General features: G+C 48.9%; 1 protein-coding gene across 1 annotated transcript in view; it reads right to left on the reverse strand.

Moving 5' to 3' along the window:
• NCAPH (non-SMC condensin I complex subunit H) overlaps positions 1 to 11716 on the reverse strand; it is a 29055-nt gene extending 17339 nt beyond the window's left edge. Inside the window, exons 1-7 of the mRNA XM_012928587.2 lie at positions 11620 to 11716; positions 6702 to 6921; positions 6445 to 6535; positions 4718 to 4810; positions 3790 to 3928; positions 3193 to 3317; positions 1311 to 1500 (exon numbers count right to left, since the gene is read on the reverse strand). Of these exons, the coding sequence (XP_012784041.2) occupies positions 1311 to 1500; positions 3193 to 3317; positions 3790 to 3928; positions 4718 to 4810; positions 6445 to 6535; positions 6702 to 6921; positions 11620 to 11638 (877 nt within the window). The 5' untranslated portion in view covers positions 11639 to 11716. The remainder of the gene's footprint in view (positions 1 to 1310; positions 1501 to 3192; positions 3318 to 3789; positions 3929 to 4717; positions 4811 to 6444; positions 6536 to 6701; positions 6922 to 11619) is intronic.
• Positions 11717 to 16225: the final 4509 nt, after the last annotated feature.

The following is a 16225-nucleotide window of genomic DNA, read 5'->3' on the forward strand; positions in this document are numbered from 1 at the left end:
TCCTGGCTTCGGATGGGCTCAGTTCTGGCCATCACAGCCACTTGGGGAGTAAACCAGCAAATGGAAGATCTTTGTCTCTCCTTCTCTCTATAACTCTGACTTTCCAAAAAAATTAATAAATAAATCCTTAAAAAAATAAAAAGAAGGGGCCCGGCATGGTGACTTTGTGGCTAAAGTCCTTGCCTTGCATGCACCAGGATCCCATATGGGCGCCAGCTCACATCCCAGCTGCTCCACTTCCCTTCCAGCTCCCTGCTTGCAACCTGGGAAAGCAGTAGAGGATGGCTCAAAGCCTTGGGACCCTGCACGCATGTAGATCCAGAAGAAGCTCCTGGCTTCAGATAGGCTCAGCTCCAGGTGTTGCGGCCACTTGGGGGAATAAACCAGAGGATGGAAGATCTTTTTCTCTGTTTCTCCTTCTCTCTGCCAATCTGACTTTCCAATAAAAAATGAACAAATATTTCTTAAAAAGTATCTGCCTTTCAAAAATAAATAAATCTTAAAAAATAAAAAGTACACTAAGTACATAAACAATCACATAGTGGTACTTATTTTTAATCCCGAACTAAACTAGCTTTAGAGCAACTACCTGAGACTATTAGAGAATTCTTGTTCTGGTTGAGTGTACATTGGGAAAACAGATGTTAGCACAACAGTCAGCTTAAGCACACTGCAGACAGGAACAAAGAACAGAGGATGAGGATGGCTGTTGTAACAGCTGCACAGCCCTAGCAGGGGAGGATCAACCCATTCAACAGGCACACATGATGCACACAAGCGCAGTCGCCACATGAGTTGTGTCTGGTCTTCACAGTTGCCTGCCCTGCCAGCACACCCCGAGTGCAGAGCCCGGCGGGAAGAGAGGGAAGGATGTAGAATTCCTGGCAGGCCAGTGTCACGGGGTTGAGAATAGGGCGGCCCACAGAAGAGGCCACAAGCAACTCATAGCACCCATTTCTTCTCAGGACCCTGGATTGGGAACAAATGAAAACAAACCCTCTCTAGCCAGAGGTTTCTTAAAAGACCCCTTCTCTAGTCCAAGCTCTAACAATCCAGGGTGAATCCAGAGCTCCCTGGCTTTGGGAGCTGGGTGAAAGAAAACTGTGGGCATCTAAGGCCCATGGCACACAAAACCAGGAGGCAATGCTGCAGAGAGGAAAACAGCAGGTGGCTAGACACAGCCAAAGCAGACACTCAGCTGGCACTGCAGAGGGGCTTCTGGGCCCTGGAAGCAAAGGAAGAGCAAAGGATTTATCATATCCAACGCTTACACAGAAACATCACGGATGACAGAAATGATCTGAACTTACCTTTTAAATCCGTCATTTCTACCCAACCTAAATCCGGGAAGTCGAGAGGCTCTCCCGTGGAGAGGGTGTGGGCATCCGAGGGGAAAAGCAGCTCACTTCTATAGTCATGGCAGTGGAGGGTGGAGAGGAACACCCCTGCTGTGCTACACTCATCAAATGAGGCCGCCGTCTTCTGAAACATGGGATCCACCTGAACACAAAACAGACAGGCAGCCCAAAAATGACAGCTCGTGCCGAGGGAGGGAGGGCCTCGTGCGCTGAAGCCTGGTCTCTCACACTGAAGCATGCGCTCGCTGGAATACATCATCCCTGCACATGACCAGCAGGAGGAACCTTCCGACTGACCAAGCACAAAATAGAAAAGAAAGGCTGTGTGTGATCAGAGCATTACAGGCACACTGTTCAACAGGACAGTGCGTGGAGACGAGCACACACCGTGTCCTCTTTACACTTCTGCTGGCCTGGCGTCATCCTGGCTGAGCCCTCGCTGTGGCAGGCATTTAGGCAGTGAATTAGCAGACAATCTCCCTATCTTTCTGTGCCTTTCAAATAAAAGGAAAATAAAACTGTAAATAGAAACAAAAACCTTGACCTTACTTACAATCACTCGCATTCAGCATCCTCATTCCTCTCCTCCCAGCCGTTCCCTCCTACTCTGACATATTTCAAGTCTGTAAGAATGTCTGAAGAATAGTACTCATCTCTGTGTGACTTCCACCTAAATTCCTCACTGCTGACGTTTTGTACCTGCTCTCTAGACAGACAGACAGATGGACAGACACAGCTCACTGCACTTTCCTTGGGCATCAGTTATTGAGCTCTTTCTCTCAGCTCTAAATCCACTGTTTCTCCCCTGCTCAGTGGTGCTGGATTGGGGACCTCTTGGCTCTGCCCACTGCTCCCTCCTAGACTCTGCCGACAGGGGGCACTAGAGGGAGCGTGCAGCGCTCTAGGAAGGAGCCATGCTTGCTCCTCCTTCAGGTTTACTAGTTGTGTTGAGTAGCCCCAGCAGTGCCTCTGCACCCCAAGGATCAAAGCCCATGCGGAACTGCAGTTGCACAAACTGCAACTTTCCAGCCATTCCCCGAAGCAGCATCAATGTGCGTCCCTCAGACCCGAGCACCAGCCAAGCAGCATCCCATCCTTGGAGGTTCAAGTGTCAGCTCTGGAAGGAATCCCTTCAAGCAGTGGCCTCAACTTCCACTTGCCTGAGATCCTTTCTCATCTGCCCACTGCATGCTCCCGGGTTCCCTCCTTCCTACTGGCTGCTTCTGCAGCTCTGACCTCCTGAGACCAGGTGACCAGAACTCTCCCTTTTCCACATACTCTCATTTCTCTGGTGACCCACTCCACTCTGACATGAGCACTCACTGAGGGAACCTGAAGACTGCAGAAAAGAAGTGATCTAGTTTACGGCTGTATAAAGTGAATGCCTAGGACCTCTTTTGAGAGCAACTGCACATCTCAGAATTTCCTTATATACTTCAAGAAGCATGCGGAGACAAGAGGTACCAGGACATTCAGTGGAATGATTTTAATAGCAAAATTCTTCTGTTTTTCCAGCAATGGATCTTGCATCTACCGTTGATAGCAACATTCTTAAAAACTTGCCACAACACCTGTTTGCCTTAAATTAACCATGTCAATTACAAATGAGGTCTCCAGCATGCCAGATTCCTTGGTAATCTGCAACTTCTCTCTGAAATATTGAGGGACTTCCTCCTTCAGTCCTCACTACCAAGCAGAATGAAAATGAAGAAACATCAGTGAAGTAATTCCACTTTCTAAGGCGTAAACAAGCGCCACGCAGCCCTAGTCCCGCCGAGCTTCCGCGCCCCGAGGTGTGAATCAGCCGGAGCCCTCCCCGTGCACAGCTCCTCACCTCACACTTCCGATCTGCTTCAGACACGTTGAGGTTGTTTATGTTTTGCTCGATGGTTTTGTACGAATGCTTTTTCTTTGGCTTTGGAGCCTTTTTGGTTGTTCCTATTCCAGTAGCACTTCTGTCTAAAAATGGATAAGACAGTGTGCTGCAAACACGGCTTGGAAGCGTATGCAACCCTCTTCAAAACCCTGGGCAGGAGCCCCCAAACGTGAACATGTGTGATGTTCTCCAACAGGAATATCTCACCTTCAGCTGATGGGGAGCAGGACTACAGTGAGCAGCTGGCTCTAATGGAAGCCCAATTCCAAAGCTCTCCCTCTCCCCCAAATCAGTAAGCTTCTCTTAGTTTTTCCTAAATAAAACTGAAGAAGTGGTACAAGGCCCTTCTCTTTTTTCAAAGGAAAACAGTTCTAGGGTTTGATTACCTTCTCATGTAAGGTTACCCATGAAATGAAATGCCCATGTCTTTAATAAAATGAGATCCTTGGTTTCTTGTGACTTCACTCTAGCCCATCACTCAAGTTCACCAGGTAGTTTAGAACTACTTGGTAGGCCCCCAAATAGCCCCTTTGCTCCAGATGCCAACCCAAGTACCTGTAGCTTGGTCCTCTCCTTCTTCGGGAGATGGCGTGTCTTTGCCCAGCCCTCCCAGGACTCTGTACACATCGGCATGGACAGCATCTACGCGCACAGCATAAATCTTGGTGCTGGCATCCAAGGTGCCAGCAGCCACCTAGTTAAACAGGCAAAGCAGAGGGAAAAACCTTCTGAACAGACAAAACATAGGAAGCTTCATGAATATTTACGTGCTCCAAGAAAAAGACTTAATTCCCTAAAATTGGGAGGGAATACATTCTGTAATGTTTACTAACCGATTTTCATACTGTGTTACACGGCACAGCCATGCACTGATGCTCTTTGGCACAACCCTCTTGTGTATCACCAACAAACTGATACTCTCCCAGTGGGGGAAAATATACAGAAAATAAAACAAATTTATAGGAATAAAGACCGTATGCATCTTCGCGACATTTCTTCAGCGAGTCAGAGTGGCCGAGCGGTCTAAGCGTAGGAAAGAAAGTAAAGTAGCAACTATAATGTCTAGATGAGGGAAGCTTGCGGGTATCTGCAGAATACAACTGCGCTACGCTAAAGATTGGAAACTCAGATACAAGAAGTAGACAGGCCCGGCGGCGTGGCTTAGTGGCTAAAGTCCTCGCCTTGGACGCCCCAGGATCCCATATGGGCGCCAGTTCTAATCCCAGCAGCTCCACTTCCCATCCAGCTCCCTGCTTGTGGCCTGGGAAAGCAGTCGAGGACGGCCCAATGCATTGGGACCCTGCACCCGCGTGGGAGACCCGGAAGAGGTTCCTGGTTCCCGGCTTCGGATCGGCGCGCATCGACCCGTTGCGGCTCACTTGGGGAGTGAATCATCGGACGGAAGATCTTCCTCTCTGTCTCTCCTCCTCTGTGTATATCTGGCTTTGTAATAAAAAAAAAAGAGGAAGTAGACACTTCTTACTTTAAAGTTGGTTGGCTCGGTGTCTTTCTGTTTAAGGATCTCGGACATAAAATCAATCAGGTGCAAGCCGAAAGCATTCTTGGTAGTGATTTTCTGAAAGCAGAAGATTGCACACAGGTTTGTCATTTGCAGCTGAGGCATGTGTAAATGATGCTACCCAGAATAAAGGAAGCTGAGATTTTCTTAGGAAAACCAATGCTTCCCCATTGATCTTAATTCCTGGAAGCAGAGCCAAATGTGTACATCCACCTAGTCCTTCTCAAGTTCCAGACAGGAGTACATGATTCCTAAGCACTTGCTACACGCGGCACATGCTCTATGCATCATATGCAAAGATGCAGCCATGTTCAGAACAACTCTACAAGGCACACGGCACCTCCTCAGTCCCAATTTACACTGCAGGACTCTACAGCAGAGCAGTAGAGGGATGCCATAAGGCACAGCTTTTAGGTGCAGACAATGTCCGCTGAGGCTAGCACCAGAACCCTACCATCTACTATCTCACTCTGGGACCCACACTGCTAACACCTGAGCCATGCTGCCTCTCCAGAGACACTGCCAGGAGCAGCCACCTGTGAGGAGGTGCTCCAGAAACCCAGAGCACTCAAGGAGAGAAACTGGAGAAGAAAGGAGCTATCAGGCCTGGTGCCATAGTGTAGCAGCTTAAGTCCCATCTGGGCACCAGTTTTGAGTCCAGGCTGCTCCACTCCAAATCCAGCTCCCTGCTAGGGGGCCTGGGAAAGCAGCAGAGGATGGCCCAAATGCTTGGGACCCTGCACTCATGTGGGAGACCTGGAATAAGCTCCTGGCTCCTGGCTTTCAGATTAGCCCAGCTTCAGCTATTGCAGCCATTCGGGGAGTAAGCCAGCAGATGAAAGATATCTCTCTCTGTCCTGCTCTCTAACTTTACCTTTCAAATAAAAATAAATAAATCAAAAAAGAAAAAAAGGGCCTGGCGCAATAGCATAACAGCTAAAGTCCTCGCCTTGAACGTGCCAGTATCCTATATGGGCGCTGGTTCGAATCCTGGCAGCCCCGCTTCCCATTCAGCTCCCCTGCTTGTGGCCTGGAAAAGCAGTCAAGGATGGCCCAAAGCTTTGGGACCCTGAACATGCGTGGGAGACCAGGAAGAGGCTCCTGGCTCCTGGCTTCGGATTGGCTCAGCACCAGCTGCTGTGGCTGCTTGGGGAGTGAATCATTGGAGGGAAGGTCTTCCTCTCTGTCTCTCCTCTCCGTATATCGGACTTTCCAATAAAAATAAATAAATCTTAAAAAAGAAAAAAAAAAAAAAAGCTAATGGACCTGGTATGGTGGCCTAGTGGCTGAAGTCCTCGCCTTGGGCACGCTGGGATCCCATATGGGAACTGGTTCTGGTCCTGGCGGCCCCACTTCCCATTCAGCTCCCTGCCTGTAGCCTGGGAGGGCAGTTGAGGACAGCCCAGAGCCTTGGGACGTTGCACCTACATAGGAGACCTGGAAGAGCTCCTGGCTCCTGGCTTCAGATTAGCGCAGCTTTGGCCATTGCAGTCACTTAGGTGGGTGAATCATCAGATGGAGGATCCTCCTCTCTGTCTCTCCCTCTCTCTGTATATACCTAATTTTGCAATGAAAATAAATAAATCTTTAAAAAAAAAAAGCTAACATCGGAAACATTCTCTACAGAATCAGAGTTGCATTTTTTCTGTGATCAAGACAGAATGCTAACTGATACACCAGGTGATACTCACATTTTCAGTGGACAGTTTGATACAGGTGGAGTAATGCTCCGTAATCTGAGTGTTTGTGAATTTAGGGATTGAAGTTGAAACATCAATACTCCTACATGGAAAAAAAACCACACAAAATCTTCGGCCAAGGACCCAGGATACTGTAACTTCTCAAACTCCAAACCCAGAACCCATAAGGTATTGTGGAGATGCCAGGACCCATGCAACCCACATCCAGGTGGCCACCTGAAGGAGAGCCAGCCCAGAAACACGCTCACCTACTGGAAGGGGAGGCTAACAGATGCGTCGGGTCAGTGCTGAACTGCAGGTCAATGACCCTGGAGAGCCTCCGCTGCATCCGCTCCTTCTCGTCGTCATTCTGAGGGAAGTCCTGGAGCACAGGGGTGCCAGGTGTGCTGAGAGCAGCCTTCTTGGGCAGGGCCATGGAGAACGCCCGCTCTGACGGGGAGGACACAGTGACGGGGCGTCCACGGACATCTGAAGGAGAGTTACAGATTAGGACTGGTGGTGAAGGAGCGAAACATTTGCTCAGCAAACCTTTGGGGCCAGCACTGTAACGTGGTGGGCTTAAGCCACAATCTGTGCTGCTGGCATCCCACACAGGTACTGGTTCCAGTTCCAGCTGCTCCATTTCCCATCCAGCTCCCAGCTAATATGATTGGCAAAGCAGCTAAAGATGGTCCAACACTTGGACCCCTGCATCCACAGGGGAGAGCCAGAGGAAGCTCCCGGCCACTGCTCTCATTTCCTTCCATAGCTCTTCCTTTCAAATAAACAAACAAATCTTACAAGAAACCATTAACAGAGCATTTCCTGCACCTAACAGGGCCTTGGGCCTGTCACAGGGGTGGAGGCTCACCACACAGTCCCATTAAGATCTCTCCCAACTCTCTTACTTGATGCTACGAGCTTTACAGTGTGGTTTTCTTTGAGGTGAGGGAGAGATAGGACAAACAGCCACTCTGCAGCTACAGCAAACCTAAGCCTTGGATGGGAGCTATGGATACAGCTGCTGCTTCTGATCAACTCACCAGCCCTGGGCTTCCAGTCCCAGTTCGTGTGTGTCTGGATAGACAGAACGAACAAGCACGTACAAACTCAACAGAACACTGAGGAAGCACCTACAGATGACTCACTGACTGCAGATGTCCATTGAAAAGGAAGCTCTGGCCGTCACACTGACCGAGCAGGCAAATGCAGCCTCACTACAAACAAGCCAACCTAAAGCTTACTCATCTGACACGACACAAGATCAAAGTCATCATTTAGGAAAAATTCCGGTAGAAGCCTAACCTAAATTTAATCAACAATTTAACTTCTAGTTTGTGGGGAAAAAAAAACAAGAAGCTGGGTGTCAGCACTGTGGTACAACTGGCTAAGCTGCTACCTGCAACGCTGGCATCCCCTATGCAACTCTGGTTCGAGTCCTGGCTACTCCACTATGATCCAGTTCCCTGGGAAAGCAATGGAAGATGGCCTAAGTACTTTGGTCCCTGCTACCTGCAAGGAAGACTTGGATGGGCTTCCAGGCTTCTGGTTTTGGCCTGGCCCAGACCTTGTTGTTGTAATCATTAGGGGCTCTCTCTCTGACTCTACCTTTCAAATAAATAAATATATTAAAAACAAAGGTGGGGGGCCTGCTCTATAGCCTGGTGGTTAAAGTCCTCGCCTTGCACATGCCAGGATCCTATATGGGTGCCAGTTCATATCCTGGCTGCCCCACTTCCATCCAGCTCTCTGCTTGTGGCCTGGGAAGTCAGTGGAGGATGACTTAAGGTCTTGGGACCCTGCACCTGTGTGGGAGACCTGGAAGAAGCTCCTGGCTTCAGATCAGCTCAGCTCTGGCCATTGTAGTCACTTAGGGAGCGAACCAATGTACGGGAGATCTTTCCGTCTCTTCTTCTGTTTGTAAACCTTACTTTCCAATGAAAATAAATAAATCTTTAAAAAAAGCAACAAAAAGTTAAAAACAGCCTAAATGACACAAGGAAACATTCATACAAATTAATAATGTGGTTTGGTCTCAAAGAAAAAGTGTCAAGGCTGGCTGGTGCCGTAGCATAGCAAGTTAAGCCTCCACTTGTGGTGACAGCATCCCATATGGGCACCATTTCAAGTCCTGGTTGCTCCACTTCTGATCCAGCTTCCTGCTAATGCCCTGGTAAAGCAGCAGAGAATGGTCCAAGTGGTTTGGCCCCTGTCACCCCTGTGGCAGTCCAGGAAGAAGCTCCTAGCTCCTAGCTTCAAACTGGCCCCAGATCCATCCACTGCAGCTGTATGGAGCACGAACCAGAGTATGGAGTTTCTCTCTCTCGGTTTCTCCTTCTCTCTGTAACTTTGTCTTTCAAACAGAAATAAACAAGGCCCGGCGGCGTGGCCTAGCGGCTAAAGTCCTCGCCTTGAAAGCCCCGGGATCCCATATGGGCGCCGGTTCTAATCCCGGCAGCTCCACTTCCCATCCAGCTCCCTGCTTGTGGACTGGGAAAGCAGGAGACGACAGCCCAATGCATTGGGACCCTGCATCCGCGTGGGAGACCCGGAAGAGGTTCCTGGTTCCCGGCATCAGATTGGCGCGTACCGGCCCGTTGCTGCTCACTTGGGGAGTGAAACATCGGATGGAAGATCTTCCTCTCTGTCTCTCCTCCTCTCTGTATATCCGGCTTTCCAATAATAATAAAATCTTTAAAAAAAAAAATAGAAATAAACAAATTTTTTTTTTAAAGCAAGTTTCAAAACACAATGGAACAAAAGAAAAAGTAGGAGGACTCTTCTAGATTAAAAGAAACCAAGAAGTCATTTAAACCAAAAGCAACATGAGCTTTTGACCAATCACTGATCCAAGAGAGAATCAGCTTAAACAATTTGGAGACAATCAGAGAAATTTGTAATACATAATAGCCTGTCTTCCTCTTTCCCTTCCCCTCTAATGTTGTGTATAGAGAAGAGGAGAGAGAGGGGGAGGGAGGGAAGGAAAAAGAGGGAGGAAGGAGAAGGAAGGAGAGGAAAGGAGAGGGAGAGAGAGAGAGGGAGAGAGAGAGAGAAACCAATCTTTAATCCACTGGTTCACTTCCCAAATGGCTACAACTCCAAGAACTGGTTCAGCTCAAAGTCACAAGCCTGGAGCTTCAGCCAGGTCTCTGACACCAAGCACTTGGTCCATCAGTCACTGCTTCTTTCCAAGCACAACAGCAGGGAGCTGAGGTGGAGCAGCTGGTATTCAAACTAGAGTTCCAATATGAGATGCGGGCTCTGCCATGATGATTCGGCATCCTGCCTTTACTGACCTAACAAAACAGAAAGCAAGGAAAAACAAAACACCCAGCAGCTACGGGGAGTGTGGGCGAGGCGGTACTAGAGAAAGAAAAGGGATGCCCGCAACAGCCTTCTAGGAGAGAGTGTACGAATCAGGAAACGCAGCAGGACTGCTGGGGACCTTCACATTCCAGCACTGCTGTTCTTCGCTCATCATCAGCAAGCATGCAAACCTGATGTATTAAGGAAGCAAAGAGAGCAAGGAGGAACAGGAGAGATTATATGGACCTAACACAGAAGGGACCAAGGGCTTGAGAGTGGGGAGTGATGGTGAAAAGCAGAATACAGAGTGGTACTCAGCACTGGGCATCAAAAACTCAGATGACACGGTCATGTGCCATGATCCACTACAGGAGAGCAAGAAACAGCGATACTGGGAAAGAGAAGGAAGAGCTAACAGGAGGAAGTTCCCAGATTTCAGAGTCAGAAGGTCTGGCTTCAAACCCAGCTCCCTTACTTTCCGGCTGGTGAAGTGTTAAGTGCTCTAAGCCCTTGCTTTTTTATTCTCCAAATGGGAATGTTTGTAATGAGAACTGATGATACAGAAAATAGGCACAACATAACACATCTTACAGGAACGTCTGAGAGTGGTAAGGGACAGGCATCTGGCCGGGCTGTTAAACTGCCAGCTAAGGACAGCACACCACCCCAGGGGCCTGGGTCCCAGTGCTCCACTCTCTCGACTCCAGCTTCCTGCTAGAAAGGACCCTGCGAGGCAGTGGCCGTGACAGCTCCAGTACTCAAAGAGCTGGCTGGCTTCCTGTACCCATGTGGAAGACCTGGCTTCCCAGCTCCTGGCTATGGCAGGCATTCGGGAAGTGAACCAGCTGACGGGAGCCCTCTGAAATGAAGAAATAAACATAGAAACAACAGACAACTGCTCACGTGAGCAGAGACATCAAATAGGAGTGGTAAAAAAAATAGGAGTAGTGAATAAGGATAGAAGAGAATAAAATACAAAAATAAAATATAAGAACCACCTCCTGTGTTCCCCAGTGAAGAATATGAATATGGTAACTCTCAACTGAAGTCAGACAAAAAGTATTGGTGGTTCAGTGGCAGAATTCTCGCCTGCCACAAAAGTAAACAAACAGGAAAGAGGCAAGAGACCTTTCTAGAAAGAAAGTCAAGAGGACTTGTGATTGTTTGGATGCTGGTGCCTCAGAGTGAGCAAGGGAGCTGGCTTCTGAGAAAAAGAGATGCTAGGACAAAACAGTGCTGAAGGAAGCGCTTGTCTAAGGGCACCGGCTGACCACAAAGAGGCAGACCTAACGCCCTTCCTGCCTCCAATGGTCTCCTGGTTTCTCTGCTCGCCTCTGGCACCATGTCTCCATTAACTCCACAGGCAGCTGCTGAACTCAAAAAGCACGTTGTGCCCGCTGTGCACGCTTCCTCACCCCCCAGCTCATTTTTCAACCTTCTCCCCCTATCGCCTGGTTTGCCATCCCCTACTCTGCAAAATCTCTGTCTCTCTGGGACATGTTGGTCCCTGAGGAACGTCAGCCAGCAAGTCTCAGCGTTGCCCTGGAATTCGCATGGGTCGTTCTCATTTCATCAATCTTGTTGTTGACCACAGCTCTGCACCTGACAAGTGCTGGCCGCCCCCAAGCGGGCACGCAATGCTTTTTTAGGGGGGAATGAATGTGGGAAGGGGGTAACCACAATCCTTCCACCGCGCGGAGACCCCTTTCCAGGAAGGGCGGCCCTTGCAGCGCCCACACAGCCCGCGGGGTGCAGGCGCGGAGGGGGCCGGCCCCACGCGCAGGGCCCGAACATGTCCACCCTCCCCAGCTCGGGCAGCCCGCCTGCCCCGTCCACCCAGGAGCACCTCGGCGCCGTGCCTCCCTGCCGGACAGGCCTCACCTGGGCAAGGAGGACCCATCTTGCTTCCGCGGCCTCCCAGGCTGTTTTAAATCGCGCGCGCCCTGACGCCGGGACGCCGTAACGGACGCGTGACGTCCCCGGGGGCGGGGTCATATTTGCGCCTGCGCAGACAGCCTCGCTCCGCTGTGAAGACAGGGTCGCCACGTACCAGGCGGAAGTGAGGCGTCCGGCATTGGGGGCCTGGCGCCTTGTGGTGTCCTGCCGGAGGAGAACTGTGGAGGGGCTGTCCTCGTGTGGATACTGCCGCATTCTGAGGGCTGGGCACGGCCCTGGGAGCCGGGGACCCAGCGTGGAGTGGGACGGGTCAGGGCTCTGCTTTCGCGGAATTTCTAAAAGGGATGCGGATTACCGAAGAAACAGGTTTTTCTCGACGAATTTTTTTTTGAAGGCTGAGGAAGTGCAAAGTGAAGACGGGATGGGGTGAGAGCCAGCCGGTTCCGAAATGAGGCCCTTGGAGGTGGAGAAATCAGTGCTGTGTACTTTTTAATTTTTATTATTTCTTTCTCAATGAAAACCGTGGTAATGGATTCTTGTGGAAGTCTTCCTGGAAATCATGTTCCTCTCACCCCCAGTGAAAGGCTGGAGTAGTGTATCAGGTGCCCCTTGTCTATTCGGCTTCCCCTGACTCCAGGGAGTTGTATGTGGGAAGAAGGGGCGTGCCCCAATATCCCTATATCGCCCTATACTCTCTTATAACAGGCATCCTTTTTTTAAGGTTCACTTATTTGTGATTGAAAGGCAGAGTTAACAGAGGGGAGACACAGATCTGCCATCCCTCCCCAGTGGCTACAAGGGCTGGGGCTGACCGAGTCTGTCTGAAGCTAACAGCCAGGAGCTTCCTCCGGGTCTCCCAAGTGGGTATTGGGCCTAAGCACTTGGCCCGTCCTCTGCTGCTTTCCAGGCACATTATCGAGGAGCTGGATCAGAAGTGGTAGCAACCAGGACTCAAGACAGGCCCTTACCCTCACTCCCCAAAATATGGGATACTGGGCATTGCAAGGGAAGGCTTATTGTGCCTTCGCAAAATAAGTGCCAGTCGCACATCTGGAATCTTTTACAGGGTTTCTTTGTTCTTTGGGCATTAAAGGTTGGGCAGTTCTTGGTATAAGGGACAGGGCTGTTGCTCCTTTGTGTGTGTGTTATATGTGTGTGTGTTTTGTTGGCTGCTGCCCTCTTTGTAAGACACTTACGTGCCTGGGATTCAGCCCACCACACACCATCCGTGCCTCTCAGTCATTTTGGCTGCTGTCCTTTGTTGGAAGTTACTGTTGACCCCCAATTTTTAATTATTTGAGAGATACAAAGGGTTTCTGTCTGCTGGGTCACTCAAATGCCAACAAAGGTTTGGGCTGAGCTTGGTGGCAGCTGTGTACTGGGGACTCAGTACCCGTACATGTATTGGGGTGACAGTTAATTTCTGTCACTTCGATACATTGTAAAATGATGAATAGCAAAGCTGTGTCTGCACACCACTGTTCTCCCAGGTCTTGCGGCTGGCGCTGAACACAGCAACTTCTTAAACACATATTGAATGGGACTGATGTTATGGCATGGTGGATAGAAACTGTTACCTGTAACACCAGTATCCCACATGGGCACCCAGTTCACATCCGTGCTACTTTGTGATCCAGCTTTCTGCTCATGTACCTGGGAAAAACAGCAGAAAATGGCACAAGTGTTTGGGCTCCTACCATTCATGTAGGAAACCTGAGTGAAGCTCCTGGCTCCTGTCTTGGGCCTGGTCCAGCCCTGGACATTGCAACCACCTGGGGAGTGAATGAGAAGATGGAAGATCTCTATGTAACTCCAAATATGTATATATATATACATATATATATACATATATATACATATATATATACATATATATATACATATATATATACATATACATATACATATATACATATATATATACATATATGGAATGAGTGAAATTGGATGGCAAGTTTAAATCCTGGGTTAGCATGTTCATCTCGTTTTCTTCCCCCTATAAAATGAAGGTAACATTGGACCTGACACGATAGCTCAACTGGCTAATCTTCCACCTCCAAGTGCCAGGATCCCATGTAGGTGCCGGTTCGTGGACAATATCCCCTCACTTTATGAAGAATCAAGTTATAAAGTCTCTGGGAGCCTGTGGACTCGGTGTACCTGTGGGTCTCTGTCATCTCTCTGGTTTGTTCTCCTTGCTAAGTGTGTTTTGACAGAGGACAAGTAGAAACGGGTGCTCCTCAGGATTCCCTGTTCATTCAGAGCAGTGAGTATTAGGGAGGGACGGTGTTTGGTGGCATGGAATCGCCCCTCAGCCTCTCCCCAACCCCGGCCGGGGAAGATGAGGCTTGAACCTTCTCCGTGACAATAATGGCGCCTCCTAAGCTGACTGCTTGGGACTCCCAAGCTGGGGAGACAGCTCTGTGTGCCAGGCGCTTCCAGTGCAGACACGTCTGTGACCTCCTGGTTCTGAATGGTGTCTTTGTTTTATCGCTAGGGCTATGGGCGGTGCCAAGGGATTGACTGATCTATGAATGATATCAGTGAAGTGCAAAGCTCAATTCCTGTGTTTGTGCAGAAGTAGGGGCGTCTCTCCCCCACCCCTCAGGCGGCCAGAAAAGCAGGGCTGGGCCATCCATGTCTGCGTCACTGCTCACAGGGAGTCTTCTTCCTCTGAAGACATGGGAAACAAGCCTTCCTGTGAACGACAGTGTTGTCAATGGACTGCTTGAACAGGCCTTCTATAGCTTCAAATTCACTCTGACCTTCCAGCAGGCAGCTGCCTTATGTCATAATGTAGTTCCTGCTCTAAGCCATCAAGTCCCTGGGACTCAGTGGGCACTCCCCATCCCCAATTGAAATGACCTTGTATGCATTTTGACCTCTAAGAAAATGCCTTTAATTCTTGTACAGACTATGAAATTCCAGACCTCCTAAAGACTGGGCTAAGAACCAACAGTTTCTGTCTTCTGGAATTTCCAAATAATAATGCACATAACACGCTACCCTTCAACTTAATATTTCTTAACATAAAGCATTTTGCTCTTCGAGACCCCTCCATCCTTAGAGCCTGTTTCACTCCCAAAACCACACTGAAAGGAGGCCAGGGCTAATCACTCTCTGGGACTCTGTCACTAGTGGTGCGACTATGGGAAAGTTGCATATCCTCTTTTTTTTTTCGTTTTAATTTATAAATTTGAATTACAGAGAGACAGTGGGAGATAGAGATATCTTCCATCTGCTGGTTCACTCCCTAAATGGCTGCAACAGCCAGAGCTAGGCCAGGCTGAAGCCAGGAGCGTGTGGCTACTTCTGGGCATCCCACATGGTTGCCAAGTGGGGGCAGCCAGGTCTCGAACTAGTGCCCATATGGGATGCTGGTATCACTGACAGTGGCTTTACCCACTACATCACAATGCCAGCCCTGCATATCTTTTCTGTTTCTCCTATGTACCATGGAGGGGATAAGGGGCCTACTTCACAGCATTCTAAGGTGAGAGGATTAAATGAAATACCAGATGAAAAGCTAAACAGTGCCTGGGCCATTGGCAGTGTTTAGTGAACAGTCTGTACACTGTGACCATAACTGCTGTTGTATCCTGGGGGACTAGGCAGGTTTTGTTTTCAAATCTCAGTTTCCTAATCTGGGAGGTTTCCCTTCTAATTGCGAGAATATTCCCAGAGCACTATGGGTGTCTGTTTTCTCCATTACCGCTTGGTCTGTCTTCCGTATCCTTTCTTGCACCCTCGGCCCCACCCAAGCACTGCTGGCTATTCCTTTTGTAATCTGCCTACTCCTAACTTTACACACTGTTCTCTTGTCCCCTGTTAGCCTAGAAACAAGCATGCCCTCCCAGAAGCCATATCATGTTCTTTTCACCTGAACAGATGAGAGCTTACACATGTTGTTGGTAGCTGCTGAGGTCCTTTCAGTTGGCCGATACTTTTTATTTGAGCACCATGAAAATGTTCCTTAACATCTGACTTACTCTTTCCTGGCTACCGGCCATGCCACTGGAAAACCACAGGACAGACTGGTTCAAGATATGTTGAGAAATACCAGGATGAAGCTGTCAGGGTAACGTGAGTCTCTTGGGAACAAGCACCTAAGCACACTCATCTGCTGAGGGTGTTACTGCACAGATCCAATTTACATAGAAAACAGCCTCTTATTGATTTCAAATGGAAGTACCAGCAAAGGGATTTTAAAACACGAAAATGCCACCAGCATAGACCCAACCATCATCACATATTTCCCTAAAGGTAGTACCTGGTAGATGCTAGTGAGGTCCCCCTAAATTGACTGGCACCGGTTTTGGAGACACTTTTAATGTTTTAATTTTTATTTTGCTTATATTGCTGTTGAGGAGAGGGTGTGGATTCTACAATAAAAGTCCATAAAAAACAGTATCTAATCACCCCTTGTGCCCCACCATGAAGTCAAAGTTACATGTGGAGCCAGGTTCTCCCCAGCAGACCTTCCTGATATTGCTGGATAGAACAGTACTGGTATTTCCCAAACAATCACACCCTAAGCTATTAACACTCCTCTGCAGGATGCCCAGGTTTGAGAGAAGGGGGGGAAATAACA

This window comes from Ochotona princeps, chromosome 8 (genome assembly GCF_030435755.1).
Source record: "Ochotona princeps isolate mOchPri1 chromosome 8, mOchPri1.hap1, whole genome shotgun sequence".
In the NCBI taxonomy this organism is placed as follows: Eukaryota; Metazoa; Chordata; class Mammalia; order Lagomorpha; family Ochotonidae; genus Ochotona; species Ochotona princeps.